Source organism: Pelodiscus sinensis, chromosome 2 (genome assembly GCF_052426305.1).
Source record: "Pelodiscus sinensis isolate ZL-2025 chromosome 2, ASM5242630v1, whole genome shotgun sequence".
NCBI lineage: Eukaryota > Metazoa > Chordata > Testudines > Trionychidae > Pelodiscus > Pelodiscus sinensis.
In genome coordinates this window covers 26,537,011-26,552,599 of record NC_143053.1, presented here as the reverse complement: position 1 = coordinate 26,552,599, position 15,589 = coordinate 26,537,011, and the positions used below count along the sequence as shown (strand labels likewise).

General features: G+C 36.5%; 1 protein-coding gene across 7 annotated transcripts in view; it reads right to left on the bottom strand.

Moving 5' to 3' along the window:
* TRPS1 (transcriptional repressor GATA binding 1) overlaps positions 1-15,589 on the bottom strand; it is a 283,229-nt gene that overhangs the window by 194,588 nt on the left and 73,052 nt on the right. For all 7 annotated transcript variants that reach the window (XM_075920201.2, XM_075920198.2, XM_075920202.2 and 4 more), the window contains one exon: positions 12,174-12,777. In XM_075920201.2, coding sequence (XP_075776316.2) covers positions 12,174-12,777 — 604 coding nt within the window. The remainder of the gene's footprint in view (positions 1-12,173; positions 12,778-15,589) is intronic.

Here is a 15,589-nt window from a genome sequence, read left to right as displayed (position 1 = left end):
GAACTTTGAAATGCCCAAGTTCCAGTGACGTTTCCAAGCTTTTCTATTAAGTTTGAAAAGGTTTGTGTGTGATATACTGTAATTTCGGAACAAAATCATAAAAAACATGCAATCTTCAATTGGATCTGTCTGTGTGATCTTAAGTTAGTTAACACAATGGAACAATGGACTTAGAATCATAGAATGCTAGAACTGGAACTGACCTCTAGAGCTCATCAGGTCCAGTCCCCTGCCCTCACGGCAGGACCAAGCACCATCTAGAACAAGGCCTCCGTGTTGGGGGGGCGGGGATTTTAAAAAAATCATTTGGCAGTGTGACCATATCATACTTATTGTGTGGGTACATTTTATTTCTCTGCAACCAGTAAATACAGTTCACAAGATGCACAGAAGATTTAATTTTTATAATCATAATGAAACAGCTGTGATCAGGCTCTATTTGTGGCATTAGAAGAAATTTGCATCCCACCTACTAAAATTAGTTTCAAGCATCCAAAGTTCTCATTTGAACATCTGACTGAACAAAACAGGCAGGCATCATTCCATGCCAAAAAAAGGACGAATTAGACCTAAAATACGCCTTTTTCTCACCAGAAATTGTAGGCTCCCAGAATAACATGTGAATTAAAACCCATCTCCAGCTTGTTTGCATCCCTCCTCATCCCCATTCATAACAAAATCCTTAACAAGTGCTCTGATTATTTCTTTTATTAGTATTTATTATTATTTAAGCACAATTTTCAGATCATAAACTTCTTCCAAGAAGATACAGCATGTAGTACCATCCACGCTAAAATGTACAGGGTGGAAGTTTACTCTTAGAAAGTGCTGAAGGCAACTGACATGATTATAGACTACAGAATAGCCCTCTGCTAAAGACTTATTTTTTCATCCCGTAAGTGAAAATAAGCAGTTAGCCTCTAAGCACATCTGAAGTAGGGATGTAATAGTATAGTCGTTTAATTGATTAACCTATGGGTTGCCAACCCGCGACTCGCAAGCCGCATGCAGCTCTTCAAAGAAAAAATTGCAGCTCCCGCACCTGCGGCTCTTAAAGGGGCAGCGTGTTTCTGCCTGAAAGAGACAGAACCAGAGGCGTGGCACCCCGTGCAGATTTCAAAACAGCCACCTTCAAAAGGGCTGCTCTGTTCTTAAAAGGGCTATGTCCAGGTTGTGTGGGGTTTTTTTTTTGCTCAACAACTTTTTTCCCTCAACTCTTTGCACTGTATCCACCACTATTTTGGCTCTTTGTAACAGGTTAGCCATCCCTGGATTAACCTATAAGCAAAAGCTTATAGGTTAATGCTATAGACTACATGCATTTCCCACCACCCTTTGCCAGTACATTTTTTAGCAGGCTGGCCAGCAGCCCAGCTCAGTCCCGACTTGCACTGAGTCCTGGACCTACCCCACTGCGGCTCTGCATTTAAAGTGTATTAGGAGCCAGGTGGGAAGGCAGCCTGATACAGTTCTGGCTCATGGTGGGTCCGGCAGCTCAGACACCTCCCTCCGGTCAGGGGCTGCCCGGGGACTATAGAATAGTTGACTAACTAATAAGAATTCATGAGGTTAATTGACTATTCAATTAACTAATATTTAACATCCCTACTCTGGAGTGCACAAGCCAAAATGAGGTCAAAAGTTAAATAAAAAACATGAACATCCTGCTCCGTGTGCATAATGTCTCTGTTCAGGATAAAGAAGAGGATAGACATATTTATAAAGAGAGTATGAAACATTCTTGGGTTTTAGTTAAAAACCAGAAGGGGGGGGGGGGGAATATGTTACCACAGTACCTCACGGGAGCTGTAATTCATTTTTGTCATCTTTTCATTATACTCCATGGATTGGGCTCTCCATTTGGGCTTCATCTCCCATAATGCACCATGACCTTGGAAATCACATTACGCACTGTCTCCCATTACAACTGGAAGGGACATTATGGGAGATGTAGTGCAACCGAGGAGTGTAGTCCATAGAGAATGAGAGCATGAGACATTTGAACTACAATATCCATGAGGCACAGCAGTGCTATTCCCTATTCAAAATATTTCAGTTTGGAAAAGAAATATTTCAGTTTCAATCTTTCACCGACATGTTCTGCAGGGAAAAAAGAAGACTGACAAATCTAATCAAAATATTATATTTCAAATTGCATTTAATTTCTCTTGGGGGAGAGGGGCCTGAACTAAGGCGGTGGTTTATCTACCTCATATAGAATGGAATCATAGAATACTACAACAGGATGAGACCTCAAGAGGTCACCAAGTCCAGTCCCCTGCCCTCACGGCAGAACCAAGCACCATCTATCTCATCCCTGATAGATGTCTACCTAACCTGCTCTTAAATATCTCCAGTGATGGAGATTCCACAATCTCCTTAGGCAATTTATTCCAGGGTTCATCCACTCTGACAGTTAGGAAGTTTTTCCTAATGTCCAACCTAAACCTCCCTTGCTGCAGTTTAAGCCCATTGCTTCTTGTCCTAGTCCTCAGATACTTTTCCTCAGGTACTTACATGTATCTGAGCACCTCACAATCATCAGTCTATTTACATTCACTGCACCCATGTGAGGTAAAGAAGGTTTGGTATCCTCATTTTCTAGATATGAAACTGAGTTACAGAGAGACTAAATGACTCAGTCAAGGTATCAAAGGGAATCTGCATCACAGCAGATGCAGAAACAAAACCCTAAGGTTATGTCCACACTGGCGTGATCGTGCGCCAGATATGCAAATGAGACTAAGCATGGAATATCGCTGAGCCTCATTTGCATATCTAATGAGCCGCCATTTTGTGGAAGAGGCTCTTGCACCAGAAGGAGCTGTCTACACTGCCCCTTCTTGCACAAGAAAAACCCTCTTGTGCAATGCCACTACGCTGATTATTTTTGGGAATAATGGCATTGCACAAGAGGGTTTTTCTTGCGCAACAAGGGGCAGTGGAGACAGCTCCTTCTGGTGCAAGAGCCTCTTCCGCAAAAATGGTGGCTCACTAGATATGCAAATGAGGCTCGGCGATATTCCACGCTTAGACTCATTTGCATATCTCTGGCGCAAGATTGTACCAGTGTAGACATAGCCTAGGAGTCCCAAGCCTTGGTTACTGACCTATCCTTCTCCGTGAGGAAAGGGCGCTAGCATAAACTGTTCTAATACATAGGGTACGACTGCTACACTCCACAGTGGGGCTTAGACAGAATGCCTCCTGGTATTTCCCTCTGGGCAATATTCCTCTACACCAAAGCATAATCATTCATTTTAAAATATATGCCATACTGTATAGGCTTGTTTGCACTGAAATCAGAATGGAGCAGCACCATCTCCTCAAGGGCTACAGTCCACACTACTAGTTCTAACATGCCCTGCAGCAGAGTTGTGTCACTATGATCCCCATCACACCGCTCACTTTGGAAAACAGCTGCAGAGCAAGACGCAAAGTGAAATCTCTCTGTTCCCTCTGCACTACAGTACCATGCACATTCATCCAGGAGCCAGGCACAATCTTGCTCTGTGGTTTTAATTACACTTTGAATAAGTGATGATATATCTCAAATGTAATGTATGACATACACATCTGAATGTTGAAATGTACACTGGCAATCTATGCGACAGTTTAAAATACTCAGAATACTTTCCAAAGGGGCAGGTAGCAAAGTGGCTGCATGCATATATCTACTTTTATCAGTTCTTAGGCAACAAAAGAAGCTCCTCGGTACCTGCTGTGTGTATACTTATATCTATGTATTTTATGTAAATAAACTTACATTACTTCTACTTCTACCCATATCTGTGCACACATCAAAACTATTTTGCATAATGGGCATTTTTTAACTGGAGGTATTGCTCTCAAAATAAAATAACTATGAGAAATCAACGGAACATAAAGGACTATTTATTTACAAACATGTTTTAAATCTTTACTGTTTTGAAACTCATTCAAATATGTGCAGTGTATGGATTTCTTCAAATTAAATAAAATTATGGCTATTATGCTTTCCCAGTCTGATAGATTAAATACTTATTTGCAGCCTATCATAATATTCCTACTCTAAAATGTTCATTTAGTCTACCTTTTAATTATCAGAAGTCCATGAACAAAGGATATCTGAAATTCAGTACAACTCTGCACTTCCATCTGTTAGATGTATCTTCATGCCACTTTTCACTGTTCAACACCATTCTACTTCAGGCAAAAACAAAATTATGTACAATCCTTGCCTGCATGCATCTATGAAATTTAATTTTCCATTGAAAATCTACAAATTAGCGATAAATTCTACCCTCGATAGGAGTGTATTGTTCCTACTGAATTCAATTTGGCAAAATTGGTCCTTAGTTTTTATGTACAATTCAAGCTTTCATTGCACTGGAAATGTTTACTCTAATGCTAAACACTGATGAACCTAAATTATAATGTGCTTATTTTATTTCTCAAAACTTTTGATAAGTTTAATTGTTGATATTTAGTCAATATTAGTCAATACTGCAAACTTCTTAATTCCTAATTTAAAGAGCCATTTAAAAAAATCTAAGAATGTTATAGTTTACATTGTACTTAGTTTTGATTATGTGTGCAATACTCACAGCTGTATTTATTTGGTACTGTCACACTATTTTATTTAAAACAATAAGTAGACTATAGTTATAACGAATGCTATACGGTCACGTCTACACAGCGGAGTTATTTCAAAATAACTCCACTTATTTCAAAATAACAAGGCAAATATCCATTCTACCAACCCTGATATTTCAAAATCAGAAGCCAGTTAGTTCAAAAAAATAACTCCTGCTTGTAAGGAGGAATAAGCTTATTTTGAAATAGTTTTTTCGGGAGTTATTATTTTGAAATAACCTGATAGTGTAGACATAGCCTAAGAGAGTAGCATAAAAGATGTTGCTTTGATTTTAGTTCTGCTCCTGAAACCCTATTTATTGTGAATAATCTTTACTCAAGTGATTAGTCCTACTAAAATCAATGATATGACTCTCAAGTAAGGTTTTCAGGATTGGACAATTTGTCAATAAATAAAGATAACTAAAAAGAGAATTGGGCTGATCCCCAGCTCTAGTCAATGCTCCACTGAACTCAATAGAGCTATAAGAATTATACCAGCCAATCACCTACTCTGCAGGACACAAATTAACTTAACAATAGCAATTCCTGATCTGATCAAAAACATAGCACTAAGTGATCAGAGACATGTCAGCAAACCATTATTCATTACTGCCTCCCTGTCTAATAGGTACATACATATTTTATAAAATAGATAATTACCATAAAATCACATTCACTTTCAAATCCATATTATATTAATGAAAATTCTTTTGCACATGCTCAAATAATGAAACCTCAATTCAACCTGTAGTATTTTGAAACCCAGTATGCATAATATTTTCCAGATTTTAAACTGAACAATTATGTTTATGAGCTACCTATCAAAGCACCGAGAATAAGAAAGCAGGTCTGAATAGCTGAACTAATGATGGGACTATGACGGCTCAATTAATTATATTATTTTGAATTTCAATTCATATCAGCCACGTGTTTCCTTATAGCATGTAGGCTGGCTTTTGTCTTCATTATTGATTCAACAAGTCAAATGATGCAGCTCATTTTAAGTGGAGAATCTGGTTTTCTCTGCGAGTATCATTTTGTTACTAATCCTAGCAACTTCTGTATACAGTTTTGGTTACTAAAAGGCCAGGGGCTTGTAACTTAATGCTTCTTTCTCTTTGTTCTACAGACTGATTCACCTTTTCCTCAGTGTTTTTGATGCAAACATCCACCCACTCTTATTATTACAGTGCCACACCCACATAATGATTTTACTGTCTAATACATTTCTACTCATTTCCCACCCCCATCCCCAGTCTCAGAAATGTATGTAACTATGGGTGGATATATATCCAAAAGGTGGGGCTGTGTTCCGTATGACAACCCGACCCCACGTGAATATGGTCAGATTCAATTCTCACAAATCAGAAACATCTAATTAACTGGGCAGGTTAACATTTTTTTAAGTTATTTTCCCATCCTGTTTGATCACTGTGTCATGATGAGTAATGCAAAATATTCAATTTTCTTGTGGGTTTGTTCCAGTAGTTACTAAAAGGAGCCAAACACATGTTATTTTCTGAGCTATTTCAAATTTTTATGAAGTTGGTTTAACTTCACTTGTAACCCATTACCAACAAGGGAATTTAGCAATCTCAGTTTTTGTACGTGAAACCAATATTTTAAAATTGTTTCTAATCAAGTTCTACCTTTATTCTGACACCTTGCTTACCAGACAATAATTTAAATTGTCCAAGATACTTAAAAAATTCACCACCACCCCCATCTCAAAGTCTGAATTGTAGAAACAGGTGCTTCTAACAAAACAGAAAGAGCTTAGCATTTCTTTGACCTAACATAGCAATGTGCATTAGTAAGACATAGTGCCTGCTGAGTTTCCCTGAGTTAATTAGAGGGCCCGTATGGCAATGAATGGCTTGACTATAAATACTTCCTGAAAGATCCGTAACAGAGTCAGAGGAAATGGGAAAAAAATGAGATGCAGCTAAAGGGAAACTATTTCAGTTGTTTCTTCTTTAGAGGGCTACTTTTTAAGGAAGCGGCCATAAAGATACAGTAATTAAGAAATCTCTCAACAAAAGTAAAAAAACTTACAATTATACTAAGTTAATTGTACAGATCAGCATAAAAATACTCCTGTTTTTTTTTTTTTAATGTGGTCACTGCATTGCATTCTGCAGTTTGTATACATCTGTTAGTTCTACCAAGACTTTCAAGAAGACATTTTGTATAGTCTCACATGCATGGTCTGTCTGTTCCTCTTGTTAAAGTCAACAGCAAAACTTCTACTGACTTTAGAAGTGCAAGCAGAATTCATCTTTGAGATATGCTATCCTTCTAGAGCCAACAATATGATGTGTATACATATAGGAGGATATATTCAAAAAGCACAAAGTGAGTGAGGAATTTCCACTGAGTTTCAGAGTTTCTTGGGCAAATAACCCTTTGAAAGTCTTCCTCGCAGTTAAATAGGGATTGTAATTCCTCATGCAGGATAAACTGTGCTGTGATCCACTGTAGGGAAAATTATGTTTGTTATTTACTGCATTGTTAAGGTTAGAACAAAATTTCTATCAGACTTTGAAAACAAATCAACCCATTGTACAGCCAGCTTAAAAAAAAAGGGAGACAGGACAGCAATGGAACCATGAAAATAAAATAAAATAAAATAAAATAAAATAAAATAAAAGCTCTAGTTAGTTATGTACAGCATATTATAAGTATAAAATATAAGTGCAAATTTATCACAAGCTAAACAATAATCAATTATTCATGAGGAAAATTGAATGTATCGTGAAATATAATGTGTCCTTGCAAATTGTGCTATCGAGTGTTCTTGATTCCATGGAAAAGCTAAGTGTTCAGCCTGTCACTCACAGGTCTCAATAGAAAACATGTATAGCAAATGTTAACATAATTTTAGTCAAGGATTTAATACTGCAATCCAAGATCTTAATTTATTACATTTTATTACAGCTTGATCTATTGGCTCTCTCTCATATTACATACATTTTATATCAAACTATTGGAATTAGAACACAATGTGCATGACACTTTCAGAAATGTACAATGTTCTGACACATCTTGGTTAGTCTTCTTGTGTATGCCTATCCAAGTTTTACACATGCAGTAACATTCACACATCCCTCTGTCCCATATCCCATCATGTGCTGAACAAATCTGTGTCCCCCCAGGATCATGCTGTATCTTTGTGTGTCTTCAGTGTCGAAAACTTTGTACTACAGCATCAAAACATAATAAAAGAGGACACTTCATTTAAAATCAGTTTAGGAAAGAGTTCCTGCTGTCCAGAATCAGAGTTGTCAAAGCACTAAACAATGCTGCTTGGCTTATCCTCTGCCGGCTGCCAATGCTCTGCCCCACCAAAAGGAACATTTTTGCATCTCAATAGACTTCTCCAATATCAACAAATCTTAAACTATACATTCAGTTACTCTAAGGAAGAGGGAGATTAGCATATACATTGTTCCATGTTGAGGGTTTTTTTTATTTTTATTCGCATTTACAAAACATACAGATATCCTGGAAATAGTTACTGGAAACATTTTTAATAAAGAGAATAAAATTAAATCTACTCACAGAATTGTAACAACTCCCTGAGAAAGATACACTCACACCTGAAGTGAACTCTCCTGAACTCTCTCTCTAATTGTTCGAGGGGCCATAGGTGTGCCCACAATCCACATATTCCATGTGCATGGTTGAAACCACCATCATTGTATTATCTCAGTCGCTTGAAAGGTTATAATCAATGTGATGTTTCAACCACTGAAAATAAATGAAATCCTACCCAACCTTTTCCCATGAAGAATCTACTGAATGATACAATGTGGGGACGGGTAAGAGAGAAAGGTGGTAATCAGAGGGAGAATGAGAGCAGCAAGGCAACGTATAGACAGATTAGGGCTAAAACAAAAGGCTAAAAAGCTTTTGCAATGCCTTCTAGCAGAGTTTGCAAATGTATTGCACTTAGACTATTTTGTTGAGAAATTACAGTATAAAGTTTTCCACCTTTTTCAATTGATTTTTATGATTTTGACTTTGTAATCACATGTCAAATATTATAGATATAGTATAAAACCAACATCTAGAAAACTTGTTTGTGGTATCTTCTGTTTGTTTTACTGCTGTTGCATAAATGCTGTACTCCTTGCATTAGCTGATTCGCTAACAAATTCTACTAATATACAGTGTTACCTATAAGCATTCCATCATCAGCTGTGATTCAAAATTATGGGACTGTGTTTCCAAAGAATACACTAAACATTGTACAACGTGCTCTGTTGTAACACATAATTTGTGTTACGTATATTTCTTTCAAGAAATAATTGCTACGTATATTCCATGTGCATTTATGCACACTTTAAAAAAGTAATAAGCCTAATTTCTTGACTACTTAAACTTTATGCAACACCACTCAAAACAGAACAGAGAGAGTATGAGCAATGGGAGTCACAAGGACAAAATTCTGATATTGATACCGCCATTGATTTGACATGTGACCCTGGGCAGGTCTTTCTAAGCTTCTCAGCAATTCAATTACCTCATCTGTAAAAAGTGTGAACAATACTGCCAACCCATCTTCAAAAGTGAAGACCAAAGATGAGAAGTGAAAACTATCATTATAACTATTAAAAAATTTCCAAAGCTTTCTTAATAAATCACAACCACTGGAGGAACACTTAATCAGACACAGGCCATTATTCGCCTTTGATCTTGTTACATATTCAGCACTCTCAATCTGTTTGCCACAGATTAAAACTTTGTTTTGTTCACATCAAGTATTTAGAAAACATGAATACCAGTCTGTATAATCTAAGCAGCATAATACAAGTAGTGTAAATTTGCCCTTTTGTCAAAGTGGCAGTCACACACAAAACCTTAAATTCAAACAAGTGATATAACTTTAGAGACTCGTGGTGGCTGAAAGCATTGGTTTGAGGCATGTCAGCTTTTAGCACCTAAAATATTGCTCCACATTACAGACTTACATTTTCTTTTTCCCTAAGAGGACAACGAAGAAACAATAAAGAGCTTTTTTTAAAAATTCACTGGATACAATCAGTGTTGAGTAGAAAAATTTTAGATTTAGGAAATGAAGAGAAAGCAGATGAATTAATCTAAGAAACTCTTCTGCTTGAATCAAAATGTCAGCAGCAAAGATGCCTTTGACTGAAATTCTAACCTTGCAGCAGTCAAAGTGTTGCTTAATAGAATTAGGGTATCACCCCACAATTCTCCACACTGGGAACTGAATTAGGAATTTGAGGGTACTTTTACATTCATCCCATTCAATTCTGAATCCAAATTAACATTAAACCCTCCTTTTCCATTTGCTCCCAGAACTCCAAAAATGAAGGCTGAATTCTCACTATTTCCCTCTTTTCTCAATAATTATGAAACAAAGGTATTTCTTGTGATAGAGTCCTAGTACTGTCTTAGGCCTGCTCTACAATCTTTAAAGAAGAAACTTAGAAATATGAAAGGGAAAAAAGAAAAGGGGATTTAAAAAAAAAACATGCTGAGTTAGGTTTTGTGTACAGTGGAATTCAACTAGCATGAGGCCAAAACTAGGTTTAGACATAATTCTTCCCTGAAAGGTGCCAACATAGTTTCCCTAGTTAGTGCAGACTAAGTCTAAACTTTCACAACAATTATTTTATAAATTATGTAAAGCAGAAACTGGGTTGCAGGATAAAAATTTAAAATGCAGGTACCTAAACCTAACAATTGAATCCATATTTATGCACCCAAATAATCAGCTGAGAGATTCAGAGGCCAAAGATTTTAGAAGTCAATGGGAACTGCAATCCATTTAAATAAATGGCAAAAATATGGGTTTAGAAACCTAATCACATTACCACCTTTCCATGAAGAACTTTTAAATATCTATTTATATTTTAATTATTTGTTGAGACAACCATAAAAATTGTCCAGGATAATCGTGTCTTGTCTGCCATCTCCAATGGTTTAAAAATTTTAAAAAAAAATCAGGTAAATAGAAAAAATAAAGTGGTTTCAAGTTGCAACCAGTGGCATATTGGAGGGCTTCACAGATCTAATGCAGCACATTATCAGATGCCTTGGCTTTTTTAAAAAATAGACAATGAGGGTTAGCCTGTGCAAAAAAACAAATAAAATTTAGTCTCAACTGGCTAGTCTCCCAGGATAAAAGTGGTCCCCATGGAGATAGCCAACAAAAAGTTTATGCATGGCTAAGTCACACTAAAGAAAGCTTAAGTGGGATATAAGTGGTTCCTTCTGTCAGGATAAATTTCACCTCTAATCAGGATTTTTTTTCAAATATTGATAAACAGAGGAGAAAAGAAACTGGTTTACTTTATGTGCAGCTCCCTCAGAGAATTGTTCCAAACCAGATCTGCACTCAGAAAGCCTTCCATATCATTAAGCTAAGAAATGAAATTAGTGACATTTCACAGCTCTATACAGCACATTACACTTGGTTCTATTCATGGGCATGAAGCCTTTAAATTATAAATACACTATTTTGATAGTTCACACAATTGTCAAGTTTTAGACACTACTGATTTAAACAGTTCAAAAGTTTGGTTATATATATTATAGTAAGACAGCTAAAAATAGATTTCCCTTCTCTTTACTCTTCTGACATATTGACAGGCACATTGTACAGGATTTATGATTCTAAATGTCCATAAAGAGAGAATAAAGAAGAGCAGCTAATCATTATTTCCATTCTCAAAACCAGCAGAATTTCAAAATCACCTTTGTATGCAAACTAAAAGCAACCGTAGCAACTTTCTAAGAGTTCAGATGGGAAATAGCACCTAGTGAAAACCCAGCGCTGACTCAGACAGAAAGACATTATTTCCCCACTACCCTCCTCCACATAATTAGTGAGTGTCTGAAACTCAAACTTCTTTCACTGGGCAAAGCACATACAGTAAAAGAGTAAGGGGAAGCCCTTTGTACACACTGGTGCTAAATGTTCAGAGAAAGAACTAGGTCAGTTTTGGTTTGCGGATAATACAACATTTCTCTCTTTTTTGACTTGCCTCGGTTTTTTTAAAATACTTTTTCCACACGCGAATCAGACAAATGTCAAAGTTAACATGTAATGCACATGTTTTAACTCCCCCTCACCAATTACATTTCTTTATTAATATTTGACTCAGATTTCACATTTTAAGCTGTTTAATACTGTGATATCTTGATTCAGTATGCACTGTCACCCCATCTGAAAATTTAAGAGGTGATTAGACGTGTTAATATAACAGATGTGCAGCCTTCTGGGTTTCTAAACCTTTCTTCGCCAAATGTATCAGAATCTCACATAATCAGCAGGAATGATTAACCAAAATTCAGTCACAGCTAATAGCAAAGACAAACTATTACTTCCTACTGTACCTGGTATATTTTTATACAAACATTTGGAAATGATTACCTGCCAATTTAGCTCTAAAAGTTTGACTCCTTTAGACACATTTTAATAATGTGCTCTTGAAAATAAACCACCATTCCAAAACTAGAGAAAGGAGTAGCTGAAAGTAAACACAATATGCATGCAGCCAGTGTAACAAAGGAAAGCTTCCTACCCGTAACAGGGACTGGGATTCATCCTTTGATTTGTTATCGCCTGATCCAGGATACTGATGAGTGAGTGGTCCAGATTTCTCTCCGCCTCCTGCTGGCACCCCCTGCAGGAATCCCTTGGTCTCAACAGCCAAGCCATAAATAGGCCGTGCAAGGTGGGCAGCTTCTACATTTGGACTATCCCTTAAAGGCTTTGGCTGCTCTTGGCCAACAGACACTGGGGTCAGGAGGCCTAAGCTTGTTTGCGTATATGACGGGCTTCCCCTCAAAATGTCTGTTCCTCTCCAGGTCACACTGCGAAGATCATCATTGGAGCAGTCAGTCCAGCCTTTTTCCTTGAGCACTTCTTTATCTTCTAGCTTTTCCCTCTTCACTATGCTCTCAGAAATGGGCTCCCCCATTTTGGGGTCTGGATTAATCAGACTGTAGACTTTTAAGTCAATTTTGGGCTCTTCCTTGATAGCAGACATGCTATGACTGTCTTCCCCATTTGCTGTACTGTTGTCCATCTCCTGACAATGCACAGTGTTGAAGTGCTCTAGTAGTGACTGAGTGTCAACGGCTGTAAAGCTGCACTTACGGCATTTGTAGCAGTTATGTACTCTCCTGAAAGAAAATGAACACTATTTTAATATCAGAATCCACTGCCCAGCCCCTTTCCTGTACCTGTATTTTTCTCACAAAGTGTATGAGACGGTATAAAGCGGAATACTTCCAAATCAACACCCTGAAGTGAAATTATCCCTAAATAAAGAATGTGGGTTCTTTTTTCCTGTAGACTAAGTAATAAAAATAAATCCAGTTGCTAAATACCATAACGACTGGTTTGTTGTCTATGTTATCAATGATCTTCTAACTATCCTTTCAGACTCAGTATTCTGAACTCCACATAATTTTCTTTGCAGATTTTGTATGACTTTTCTTTTTAATTGAATCAATACACTTTTCACTTCCTATTTATTCCACTGTGACATTTTCCAACACAAAATGAAACACTTAAAAGGGGACATACTTCTTTCTGACACCTAATTAAAAGCCACTTTGTATAATGTAGTGCTATATTAAAGAGTTCCTGTTTAATTGTTTAAAAAAATCCTTTTGCCTGTCATCAATTTTACATCCATTTAGTCAATACAGAGGAATTTGGAGGAGGGTTAAAGCTAAAGACACTTCAAATGATAAGAGTTCTTGAAACAGGAAACAATTCTTATTTTTTCTTTATGAAAATTCTATTCTTAATACCATTTTGAAATGAGATTGCTCTTAATGCAACACAAAGAGACATGATTGTGTTCTTTTATATTTTATTCTACAGGACTGTCAAATGCAGAGGCACTTTCATAAAATATGAGAGGCTTTGAAATTGGAAAACAGAGAAACTATGCTATATGTGAATTCCAATACAATCTGTTGAAAGATGTGGAATAACTTGGAATAATAGTGTACATTCCTGTTTTCATTATCAAGTAATGCAAAGCACTATATTAGTAAATCACCTAAAGCGTACATTACTACTTTGAACAACATATTACCAGCTTGCTATATATCTCATAATAACAGAATACTTTCTATGAGCTTTGAAACTATTTTTATTATGATGATTACAATAATGGCCAGAGTCCCCCTAGAGTCACCACTCCCCCACTTACCTAAGTACTGTATCAATGCAGATTAAAAGACCATCCACACTCTTCATCAAAGTGTGTGTGTGTGTGTGTGTGTGTGTGTGTGTGTGTGTGTGTGTGTGTGTGTGTGTGTAATTTCTTCTCCCTACAGATACACTCATATATACTTCATGCACTTAGAATCAATGTCACTAGCCAAGTTAGAAAAAATGAGCTCTTGACTATCTACATAGGATGAAGCTTGCATGGGAACTCTTTTACTGCCATAACAACTTCAATTGTTGAAAATTAATTCTTTCAAGGCCAAATCCAAGTCCCAATGAAGATAATGGCAAAACTCCCATTAACTTGAATAAGAGCAGCATTCAGCTCTTAATTCATCTGTATAGCTGAACTGGTACACAAAATATCCCCTTTTAAGTTTGTTAGTGTAGGAGAAATAAATTGCTGAACTTAAAAAAATTGTTAATATAAACCACATGCTATTTAAACAATCTGATTTTCATGCAATTTTGCATGCATGCACATAGGAGTATATATTCAAGTTTCAAGAGCTGTAGTGCTTGTGTGATATTTTCTCTACCATTTTCAGTATTACTGTATTCAGTTTAGATAGCTAGATGGGCTCCTTCAGCCTCCAAAAAGAAAATCAGTAAATTATTCTGCATCAAACCTAATGGCAAAGAACTCTTATTGTGGGACAGAAAACAGTGGGTTAAAATCCTGTTCTGACTGTATTGTCTCATTCTAAAATAGCTTTTTATTGAAATCAGTTCATCTCTCAGTGTGATACTAATAAATATTCTCTCATAACTTAATTCTTTTCTAAACCAAACTTAATTCTCTTCTGAACCAAAAAGAGTGAGTATTATCTGATTAAAAACATTTAACAGATACAAAAAAAACCAATTTAGGGGGGAATGGCTAGTCAAATAAAGGTGGAATATATTCAGAAAAGGCCAAGTTTGACAGGGGTAAGTTATCTAAAAAGCCAAGTTAAACAAGACACTAGTTGAGCCAACCCCAATTTACTCCTTGCCTGAAAGTTTATCAATCCTTTGGGAGACAATTTAGCTCTAAGTGTCTTTTGTTTAACTTGGCCATTTGAATGGCTAACCCCCTTTTCTAACTTGGCTCTTTTCTATAGATATCACACCTTCATGCAGCTGATCTTTCTCTGTCTAACTTGGCTTTATTAGGTGCATGCTAAATATTTTTTGATCCAGACTGTATATACCACCATTATGATACTAGTGAAACAAATAAATGTATAGTATAGAAGCAGCCAGCCAGAGACTAGCTATATATTACGTCTAAGGCACTTTTATTACTTTGAAAGCTTGTAGTTTTTTAATTATTTAGAAAGGGGGATCTTCTCACCCACAAAACAATACATGAAGATTTCTTAATTTGCCTGTGTAACTTTTTATACAAATGCTATCCCATGGGAAAAAATTAGGGCCTTTTTGGACAAGTAAAATAAATATATAGCAAAGGGCATATTCTTAAAGAGCCTAATTCTGCATTTAAATAAACCCACCTCTAATCCCAATTGGATAGCTCAATACATAACTCTTGCTCAATATTGATAGATATATTTAGCAAGCCAGAATTTGGCCACAGATCTTAAACTAAATTTTCCATACCCATCAACCTAACACTGACCCAGTGTTGAAAACTATATACATGTAAATAATTTGATCATTACAGATCAGAATACAAATTTGGCTCAATACAAAAAAGCAACATGAACAAGTCTGATTTTTCTTCCTACCGTGGCACCAATCCAGGAA